General features: G+C 23.0%; 1 protein-coding gene across 1 annotated transcript; it reads left to right on the plus strand.

Moving 5' to 3' along the window:
• The first annotated feature begins 2,596 nt into the window (after positions 1-2,596).
• Positions 2,597-9,081, plus strand: LOC102674604 (WD repeat-containing protein 19). The gene is made up of 19 exons (XM_006612355.2): positions 2,597-2,881; positions 3,071-3,450; positions 3,531-3,741; positions 3,838-3,950; positions 4,011-4,428; positions 4,492-4,725; positions 4,813-4,938; positions 5,014-5,311; positions 5,409-5,607; positions 5,664-5,761; positions 5,881-6,163; positions 6,285-6,513; positions 6,575-6,827; positions 6,892-7,352; positions 7,425-7,521; positions 8,009-8,215; positions 8,288-8,574; positions 8,708-8,784; positions 8,864-9,081. Exons 1-19 carry the CDS (start codon positions 2,867-2,869, stop codon positions 8,976-8,978), a joined length of 4,101 nt encoding a protein of 1,366 aa, XP_006612418.1. The 5' UTR covers positions 2,597-2,866; the 3' UTR covers positions 8,979-9,081.
• Positions 9,082-12,009: the final 2,928 nt, after the last annotated feature.

A 12,009-nucleotide genomic window follows, 5' to 3' on the forward strand; every position in this document is an offset into this window, starting at 1 on the left:
CGACGCAAAAAAATAATTAAAGATGCCGAATTAATGGGTTAACTAAAGTAAAACGCGCGCACGCGAAATTGAGTTCATTTTGTTTCTCTCGTGTTTAGACTGCTCAAGAGCCTAATTAAAAAGTTCTATTCACAAAGTCATTAGAAATTGTTTCTAGTTTGTAATAACGAGTAATAGCATTACGACGAGTATGAATTTATCTCTAAGCTCGTAATCGCGTTAATAGAGACGCACTGTACTACGTTAACGCACCAACATTATTCAGCTTGTAAGATAGATCGTATTCCTTCCATTTGAATCAGGCTCCTAAGAGTCGCGAGATGTAACACGTTATGATATATATTTCCTTCGGTAAAAATAATATCTATTGTATTTATTCACAAAAGAAGAAAACGCAATGTTCCTCGATTGAACAATTTCTTAATGAAGAAAATCAAAAATTAATTCTTCTTTTTTAATCGAACAACCTGTATTGATTTATCCTGTATATAGTATATAATAATCAATCGGCAATAAGGAAAGAAATAAAGAAAAAAAATCTCGCGTCTCTCGGCGACACTGCTACATAGTGTATATATATATACCGAACAACATTGCTACGTATTAAATATCTATAACGATGGAACGATTATTATCATCACTTTTATGATCACCGCGATAGATTTAAGCGATATCCATGAAAGCAACGTCCTTCCTAATTATTGTTTTTATGCCTTTTCAAGTTAAATCATATTCATATACAAACAGTGAAGTATGATGTTAAGTCAATGCATGCTTGTTGAAGCATGAATGAAACAGTTTTGAGTCGAAGAAAATCATATTAAAGATAAGTATTAAATGTTCCTTAAATATTTTATTGTTTGTTTTCGATCGATAAAAACGAAAAATCGCTGATGCGTGTATATCGTTTCAAAAACTGATTGATCGACTGGTTGATTCGGATCAGTAAAGCAATATTGTACGCATTACAACGGCTCGTGTAATAATAAAACGTTTCAAGAATACAATTTTATCTTTGTTTGCGATCTTAAGCAAATAGCATTGCCGATTACACTAATTTTTTCGTGCACGCAAACTTTTTTAAAAGGAAATACAAAGGTTAAAAGATATAAATACTGTGTCACGCAAAAATGGTATATCTTATATATTGAATCTTATATTTTCCAAAGTTCATATATAGTTTTGAACTATTCGTTTAAAAAAACATAATTCTGCTGAATATGTTTTTAAAATGCTATTGTTTGCAAATATATTCCTTACAATTATTCAAAAGTCATTCATGATTTATTTTTACAACATTCATCAAGATTACATACATCTCATAATCGTTTAAAATCATTTCAAAAACATTTCAATATTTTTTCATAATTTTTTGAAATCAAGAAAAAAAAATAAATTCAGTAGAATAATGTTTTTAAAAATTAAACTGTTTAAAATTTGAAAAAATTTTCAAGATGACCCAATAGTTATAATATTCTTGCCAAATGTGTAATATATCAAAATTTATTTGATATATTATTGATATCATATATCAATTATATGATATATTGAAGAATTAACATCCATTTCACGACAAATAACATTTATATATCACATCAACTCTTTGTAATGTTCTATTTTTAAAATTATTTGTTTTCGTCGCTTTATCAAATTTGTTTGAATAATATTTGAATAATATGATTATTTTATGCTTTAAAATGCTTCAAGTTCGCGCAAAATTATTCAAAAGATATAATATTCGTTTATCTATATCTTTAGAATTTGTTACTAAACAACTTTTATCTCATTACGTAAGACGATAAAATGTTTTATAGCTTATTTCGAAACAAAAATTACGTAGCAATACTTGTATAATTATTTTTTCCTAAACAAAGACAGTATGAGTTCATTATTATTATAGTATATTCATTATTATGAGTTCATTATTCATATATAATGGTGAACAAAATATAAACATTTTAAAAATTATTGAAAAAAACTAAAAATGAATTTATAAACCTGGATAGCTGAATAAACATTTGTTATCCAGATACAACGAATATATTGCAATAGTTTCAATTTATTTATTAAAGATAATAAGTTTAAAATTTTAACCTTTCGATATAATCATCATCACATAATGTTTTGATGGATATTATCGATAAAGTATTAATGTAATTACATACATACCTGATATGTATATACATTTAATATCCAAAAACATGTATATACATTTGTTTACAAAATATTTTATCATTTTAGACATGAAAGAATGCAATTTAAATTCAATTTTAAATCATCTTTTTTTTGCATATACTTATTTTAATCATTCATCCATTTACTTTTTCTTAACCTTACTTATCATCTTGCGAATTCATATCTTTGTATTATATTGTATCACGAGTTGCAAAATACGTGCAATTTTTTGATGATAAATAATAATCGATCATGTTCAAATAATAATGGTATATTTTAATGAACCTCACTTATATATTTATTACATTTGTTTTTTTATTTGTAAATTTTATTTCTAATTTATTTATAGCTGTATATATATATATATATATATTGCAATAAATATATATTGCAATAAAATATCGTACACTTCTCTAAAGAAAAATAAATATTAAATTATAAAATGCTATACTAGTTATTAATATCCATGGCAACAATTGTATACACAATTAACACAATTTTAAATTGATCAAGCTTAGCGAAATATAAACAACATGGCGAGTAAAAGAAATATTAAGTTACATGTAAAATATATCATTTAATAAATTAATCTTTTAACTATGAGGCATCAAACTGTTCTTATATATATATTATTGGGCAATTAGTCTGTTTGGCTCTTTTGATTATAATACCAAACTATTTAATTTCAAAAATGTCGACTGAGAAGGTAGGTTAATATATTTATTATTAAGAAGACTACAATTTTTTTATTTATTGAATTATAGCATTTAAAATTTTAATTATAATAAAAAATATTTAAAGATTATAATAAAGAAAATGTTTATCTATTTAAAATATATTAATCAGTATTTATTTTATTCATAATTATACTTACTTGTCAAATATTTTGGTACAGGTTCTTTATCAATTATATCAACCTCATGGTTCTGGTACTGTTTACATTTCATGGCGTCCTGGTAATAGTACTCATTTAGCAACTACTGGTTATGATTCCTCAGTTGCTATTTTTGATAGACAAGGTGATTTACAAGAACGTATTCAAATTGCTGGTCTTTGCACTGGTTTTGGATGGGATTCCGATGGAGATCTATTGGCTATTATATCTCAAAATTCATCTGCTATTATATTATGGGATGCAACAACTGGAAAAAAAACACAAATTGATGCTGGTGTAAGAGATGGATTAACATGTATGATATGGGCAAAAAGAACTTGTTTATTAGCAGTAGGAACACAGAAAGGAAATTTAATACTTTATGATCATATTAATTCAAAGTATGTTATTATGATTCTTTATATGGAATACTCTTATATATTATTATATATTATATATTAAATGATGAATTAATATGTAGACGAATACCAATTTTGGGAAAACACAAAAAAAAGATAACTTGTGGTGCTTGGTCTTATGAGGGTCTTCTTGCATTGGTCAGTGAAGATAAAATTTTAACTATTAGTACTAGTGATGGAGATACAAGACGTGAAATACCTCTTCAAGGAGATGCATCTGATATTCAATTTAATGAAATGAAAATGGATCACAGAGTTGGGGGTGAAAATACAGTATGATTTTTTCATAAATTAATAATATATAAAAATACCATATATTTCTGTGTTTATTTTCTGTGTAATTTGTTTTATTTTGTTATTATTTTCTAGGTATCTCTTATTATTAGTAAAACTACCTTATTTTTATATAATATTTTGGATCCAGAAAATCCTATTGAATTAGCTTTTCAAAAACGTTATGGTCCTATTATTACTTATAAATGGTAAGATTTAAATTATTAAGAAATCAATTATCTTTTTTTATTCCAAATGTTATATTTCAGGTATGGGGATGGATATATTTTAGTTGGTTTTCAAACTGGATATTTCACTGCAATATCCACTCACATTAAAGAAGTTGGCCAAGAATTATTTCAAGTTAAGAATCATAAAGATTCCTTAACTGATTTGGCTATAAGTCAAGTAATAGGAAAAATTGCTACATGTGGAGATAATAATATAAAAATACATAATTTACAAAATTTAGAAGAGACTGAAAAATTGATTACAATAAATGGTGAAACTGGTATTAGTACAATAGAATGGTCAATGGATGGTACAATGATAGCAACTGTGACTTATAGTGGAAATGTTTTAGTTTATTTAATACAGATCCCTAGATTATTTAGCGTTTATGGAAATAGAATTGCATTACTTACTAGTTTAACAGAAGTTACAATTTATCTTTATACATTGGATAAGGTAGACACATAAAAATTAAAAATTTATATTTATAAAATTATAATATTTAAAATTAATTTTTAGGAGAAATCAGAACCAATAATAATTAATACTATAATAGAACCATCAGTATTAGCAATTGGTCCTATGCATGTAGCAGTGGGTTTAAATAATAGAGCATTATTCTGGGATATATCAGGCATCAATTATAATACTACAATCCATTTTGAAAGAGATTACTTAGCAACAATAGATTCTATACGATTGAATGAGACTTATGCATCTGTTTTATTTGATGGCAAATTACAATTACATTCGGTAACAAGTATATTAAGATATATACAAATTAATATTATGATATATTAATAAATTAACTACATGTATGTTAAAATATTATTCTTGTAGATTAAAATGGATCAAACATTAATAAAAGAAGAGAAAGATACAAAAATGTTCCCAAGTTTAAATGCTTCAGATTACAAAATAACGTGCCATGCCCTCAGTACTGATTTTTTAATCTATGGTAGTGATGTAAGTTATTTATATAAATGTATAAAATTTTAAATAAATAATGTTGAAATTAATTTGTATTTATGATATATTTAGATGGGCCACATAATTTATTTTTGTCTAGAAATTTTTAGTCAATCTACTGAACATATACACAATAATGGTATAAAAGAAATTTATTTAGATACAAATGGAACACAATTGTGTTTTTTAGATAATAAGTTTGATGTTTATATCTATAATCCTGTGCAAGAAACTGTTTTACAAATTCTTGATTGTCTAGACTGCATTCAAGGTTTAATTTGGGATCAAAATATTTTGGAACGTAATATATTTGCTATTTACAATAAAACTGTCATTACTACATATGTATTTGTAAAATATTTTATTGAAGGTAAATTGAAATTTGAAAATCATACCAAATACCATTACAAAAATTGAAAAATCATATATAATATATATAAATACAAATATATATTTTTTGAAAATAGGTATAAAAATTATAAAGATAAACTCAACAAAACTACCATCTGAAACATTACCGCTATTGATGTATTCTGGAGAACTGACATTAAGTTCAACAAGTAATAAATTAATGCAGATTACATTATCTTCTCATGAAGACATAGGAAATATTGTAGAATATACAAAAATGAAAGAAATATTAGAAAATCAAATTCTTTGTAGAAGGTAAACATTATATTTTTATTTGTTAAATATAAGATATTTATTCTATTGTATTTCAGATTTGAACAGGCATGGATCACATGTGAAAAAATTAATGAAAAAGATTCGTGGTTAAAATTAGGAGAAAATGCAATTGCAAATTTAAATATTGATTTTGGTATTCGTTTTTTCTTTGTTATTATCATTACTACGTTATTATTATTATTATGTTATACATACAAATAAGAAATATATAAATTATATATATATTTAATTTCTAAATCATTTCTATCACAGCACTTCGAATTTATCGCTATTTAGAAGAAGTTGCAATGGTTTGGGCATTACAAAACATGGAAACTATAGATGAATTACCATTATTATGTGGACATGCATGTATCTTACTTGGTAATTACAATCAGGCAGAGCAATTTTTTTTACAATCATCAGAACCAGTACAAGCCTTATATTTGAGAAGAGACTTAATGCAATGGGAGCAGGCATTGAATTTAGCTCAAAAATTGAAAGCTGATGAAATTCCATATATTGCTAGAGAATATGCTCAACAATTAGAGTTTATGTAAGAATATAAAATTTATAAATTATTTGTGTTTAGTATTTAAAATTGAATACTAATTTCTATATTCATTTTCTTTTTTATTATTATTATACATAAATAAGAAATATATAAATGTTTTTAGGGGTAATTATCCAAAAGCATTAACAAATTACGAACGTGGATTAGTAGATTTAAATAATGTAGATAGTACAACTATATATAATCCTCATCATCGAAATCTATGTCTTGCTGGAATTGCAAGAATGTCAATCAGATGTGGGGATAGTAGAAGAGGTGTGAATATAGCTATGGATAATGAAAGTTCAAGACAGTTAAGAAAAGAATGTGCAGAAATATTAGAATCAATGAAGGTATGTATTGTGATTATAAATATATATTTCAAGCATATATATATATTAATTATTATTATAGCAATTTAATGAAGCAGCTTTATTATATGAAAAAGCTGAATATTTTGATAAAGCAGCTTCTGCATATATAAAATTAAAAAATTGGCCAAAAGTGGGACAGCTTTTACCACAAATTTCATCTGCTAAAATTAATATACAATATGCTAAGGCCAAAGAAACTGAAGGCAAATATGAAGAAGCAGCAAAGGCATATGAGATTGCAAAAGATTACGAGAACATAATTAGGATTAATTTGGAATATTTAAACAATCCTGGTAATATAATTAATATTATGTTTTAAATATGATTTAGAATTTATATATAACTTTTTAATTCTAGCTCGAAGTGTTGAAGTAGTACAACAAACTAAAAGTATAGAAGGAGCTAAAATGGTCGCGAAATATTTTCAGAAGATGAATGATTATAATTCAGCAATTAAATTTTTAATTTTATCAAATTGTCATGAAGAAGCTTTTCAATTAGCTAACCAACATGGAAAAATGGAATTATATGGAGAAATTTTAATAAATACGATTGATGATAGTAATTCACGGAAAGAAGATTTCAAAAGTCTTGCTATGCATTTTGAATCTCAAAAAAATAATTTTTTAGCTGGAAAATATTATTTCCATGCTAAAGAATATCAAAAAGCATTACGACATTTATTAAAAGCTGTACAATTGGTAACAGATGAAAATGAAGTTCTTACATTAGCTATTGATACAGTTGCTTCATCAAAAGATGATAAATTAGCAAATCAATTGATTGATTTTTTATTAGGTGGAGATGGATTGCCAAAGGTATTATTTTTTAGTAAAAATATATATAATATATTAATTTGATTGATAATTGATTATTTATATTCGTTACAGGATCCTAAATATCTATTTCGATTATATATGGCTAGAAAACAATATAAAGATGCTGCAAAAACAGCAATTATAATTGCAAATGAAGAACAAATTAATGGTATCTTTTATATATAATATTTCTATATAATAGTTTCTAATGATAAATTGTAAATTATTATATATAATAGCGATATCAAATGATATCAAAATAATATATATATCATTTGTAATTGTAAGGAGTAAAATTTTAAAAGTGCTAAAGTTTTCAAAATTTTACTAATTTTTAATTTTATTTATTTTTTATTTTAACTAATTTTTGATAATTTTTATCTTAATTAATTAATATGATTATTATTAGTTTAATAGTAAATTTTATATTTTAAATATTTTAAAAATAATTTTTTCATGGTTTTTTATCATCATACAATATTGGATAATTTTTTTATTTTTATTTTTTTCCCAAATATTAGAAATTTTTCAACAATCAGAAAATAAAGAGTTTTTTACTTCTTTAATTTTTCACAATTTCATATTATTGTTTTATTGTATTAAAACCTCTTATTTTTTATATTAAAACTAAATAACTAAATAAATTTATTTTATAGGAAATTATAGAAGTGCTCATGATGTTCTATTTGGCATGTATCAAGAATTAAAAAAAAATAAGATTAATATACCTTTAGAAATGCAAAATAATTTAAGACTTTTACATTCCTACATTCTTGTTAGACTTCATGTAAAAAAAAATGATCATTTACGTGGTGCTCGTATGTTAATAAGAGTAGCCAATAATATATCAAAATTTCCATCACGTTAGTAAAAAAATATTTATATATTTTAAAATAATAATATAATCTATTAATATATCTCCTTTTTTACTTTAGATATTGTTCCAATCTTAACATCTACTGTAATAGAATGTCAAAGAGCTGGATTAAAGTATGCTGCATTTAATTATGCTGCTATGTTGATGCGTCCAGAATACAGAAGTCAAATTGATGCTAAATATAGTAAAAAGATTGAAGCAATTGTAAGAAAACCACCAAAATCAAAAGATAATGAAATTGAAGATGAACCTTTAACTCCATGTCCATATTGTAAAAGTAAACTTCCAGAAACAGAAATTACTTGTGACAAATGTAAAAATACAATACCTTTTTGTGTAGCTACAGTTAGTGTTTTTTAAAATATTATTAGATGTTATTGTTATTTAATTTATCTTAAAATTTAATATATTATTTTTTATTTATTATTTATTTTTTTATTATTTATTTTTTTTAATTGAGCATGATAATTGATTTTAGGGTCGACATATTATTGAAGATGATTTTGCAGTATGTCCACAATGTGATTTTCCTTGTATAAGAAGTGAATTTTTAAGGTATGTATGATATCTTATTTTAAAATAATGCATATATATAGTTATATTTCATATTATATATTATATTTTGACATATTAGGATCATTGAATCTGAGAAAACATGTCCAATGTGCTCAGAAAAAATAGATGTTAATATGATTTCATCCACTCTTGATATTCATCCCTATCTTGATTTTCAAGAAGAAAAATCATAAATAAAAATCTAACTTTTATATCTAGTAGAAATGTAAAAAATAAAAATATTACTATCATTTTTATTGAATTGTGCCGTCCAATATAAGTATAATTAAATTAAATACAAGATTAACAATTAAATACACAATTAAATACAAGAAGCATATTATGTAATTTCATAAAGTATATAAAACACATGCACAAATCTAAATAATAATCATACATGAAATAATATGTAGATATTAGTATCAATAAACTAGTCTTTAAATAATTGTGAATGATTTAATTTCCTTATGTGTATTGAACAATTTATTGCTATAATGATAGATATTGTTAAGTTTCATTGATTGTAAATATTTTAATAATTTATTCAATATCAAATTAAACAAGATAAATATATTTTTTAAGATATTTAATATGTATAAGATATTAATATATTATGAAACATTATTGCAGAGTTAATTCTAAAGATGTCAAACAAATATAAAAATATTTTTATGTATAAAATATTGATGTTTATTTATGAAGTTACAAACAATTTAAATTTATATTATTCATTGTCATATTGGTTCTTTTCACTAATTATAATACAAAAGATAGATATTAAATATGATACTTATATTATTATTATTGTAACTTCGATCACCTAAGAATATTTTTTATTTTAGACGGAATTCAAATTCCGAAGGACTTATGGGATATTCTAATGTTCTATGGACAAATATTAAAAGTATATATAGTATATAATTAAAATGTTATTACGAATACCGATTTCAAATATCAAAATTACCAATTGTCGATAATGTGCACGTATAATTTTTAATAGAAAGAAAAATTTTTTTTTTTTTGGCTGGACAATGAAAGAAATCGATAAAAGCCAATATAATTCGAAAAATAAAGCATTTTTAAAGACATATAACTTTTGATTTCATGCATTTCTAATATTAAAATTGTTTTTTTTTTTGTTTCTATATATCATTCTATATATAATAATTTTATCATTTTATAAGAAAAATTTTCAAAGTTTTATTTCTTCATAAATAAAATTTAAGTAAGAAAATAAAATTCAATTGATTATGTTTATATATATGCAATAAATAATTCATGGTCAAAAACTTTCATTATAATTGAAACAGTATCAACCTTTATATAAAGCTTTTATGTCGCATTTTCATTTGTTCTTCATAAATCTCTCATTCAAAATTTCAATCATTATAATTCAAAAAATTTCAGCTTTTTTTTAAAATTCGAGTTATCAAGATTCGATTATTATTGTACGAGACTGTATTATATTGTAAGTTGGTATCCGATTTAACAAAAAGATACAGGTGATAAATTATACTTTCATTAAATATAACATATACTAATAAATGTTATCGATGGTAGTTAATAGATGCGATGAATCCAATTATAAGAATGCGAATGACTAAATGAGTAGGTATATGAGGTTAATTTATCTTTAAATAAGAATAAATCTTATTTGATGCCATTTTATTAACAACGCACAATATAATTATTAATCATATAATTATGTAATCGAGAAACCATTAATTTTTCAACTAATGGATTTATTGCAATATACTAAAAATAATTCTGTTATTTTACTACAACGAAAAAAAGTTGGAATAAAAAGAAATATGATTGTCAAAAAAGGCAGATTGCTAAGAATTAAAGATCTCATTGGTTTCACAAATATGATAAATAGATAAGAAGGTGATATGGCTTAACGAACTCAATCATTTGTATCAAGTATAGTCCAACCTCAATCTGATGTGTCAAGTGGAAGTCAATAACAAATTACTCAGGGTCAAATACCTGATACTTTACCAGTGTTCCAATTGGTAAACAAATTATTTTGAAATAAATTTATTTTTTTGAATAATTTAATTAATTAATATCCATGTTTTTAGGTGTTACAAAATTTTTTAATTCAGAAAAATGAAAACTTATCCAACAACAATTAATTTTTTTATTTCATGCACATAAATATCATACAATATGAAAATAAATGATATATAGCATATATTTGTTACTAGATTGTAAAATTAGGAAAAATATATTAACTCACTACGAGAACTTCTTTAAATGGGAAAAAATTATATAGTACACATTATAACCTTTCAAGATAAATTATTATTTAAAAACATTGGAACCAAAATGATTGTATTGTATTGTAAATGACTGTATTTTTACTTTTGAAGTAAGAAATAAAAATAAAATAACAAATATTGCTGCAACATCTGCTGCAATATTGCTACAATTCAATCAAATAATTAAGCAAATCCAATCAAAAGAGCTTGAGAAAAGCATATGAATTTTGCATTGGAAATTTCATGTCCTACAATATCTGATTTAGTAGATCAATCAATATATTTCAAGAGAAATTATATCTATCATTATTATATATAATTATCATTGGAATCAGTGAATATAACAATTGTCTTATATGTTTTTCTTTGAAAAATAAATATTAAATACAATATAAAACATGTACACAAATTAAATACTAAATATTAATAATAATATTATTAGATATTAAGAATATATAGATCATTGTCAATAAAAAATCTTTAATAATTATAAATGATTCAATTTCTTTATTATTTATATTATGTTTTATTTATTATTATTAAAAATCACTATATTATTAAATTTATTAATTCTATGTATTTTAATAATTTATTCAATATAATATCAAATTAAATAAAATACATTTTTTAATATACTTAATATAAAGTATAAAAAATATATAAATATGTTATAATAATGTTAAATTAAATTTTATATATTTTATAAGTATTAATAAAACATATGAAAAATAACAGTGACATTAACGGCAATATATATTAATCAAAACTTCATTTGTTAAAATTTTTCACACTATTATACGAGAAGATACATACGAATGAACGAAGAACTATAACAGCATGACTTTGAAAAATTTTGCTGAATCATGATATTTAATATAATAATATTCAATTCTCAATAAATTAAAATATATTTTAACTACATTAATTTAATTAAATAAGATATCTAAAGAAATAAAAATTT

This window comes from Apis dorsata, unplaced genomic scaffold (assembly GCF_000469605.1).
Source record: "Apis dorsata unplaced genomic scaffold, Apis dorsata 1.3 scaffold_111, whole genome shotgun sequence".
Taxonomy (NCBI): Eukaryota; Metazoa; Arthropoda; class Insecta; order Hymenoptera; family Apidae; genus Apis; species Apis dorsata.

Excerpts from the sequence above, each read along its gene's own strand:
- LOC102674604 (XM_006612355.2), top strand. Across the intron at positions 4,429-4,491 it reads ATCTTTATACATTGGATAAG|GAGAAATCAGAACCAATAAT; the intron begins GTAGACACATAA and ends ATTAATTTTTAG. Across the intron at positions 6,514-6,574 it reads AAATATTAGAATCAATGAAG|CAATTTAATGAAGCAGCTTT; the intron begins GTATGTATTGTG and ends TTATTATTATAG.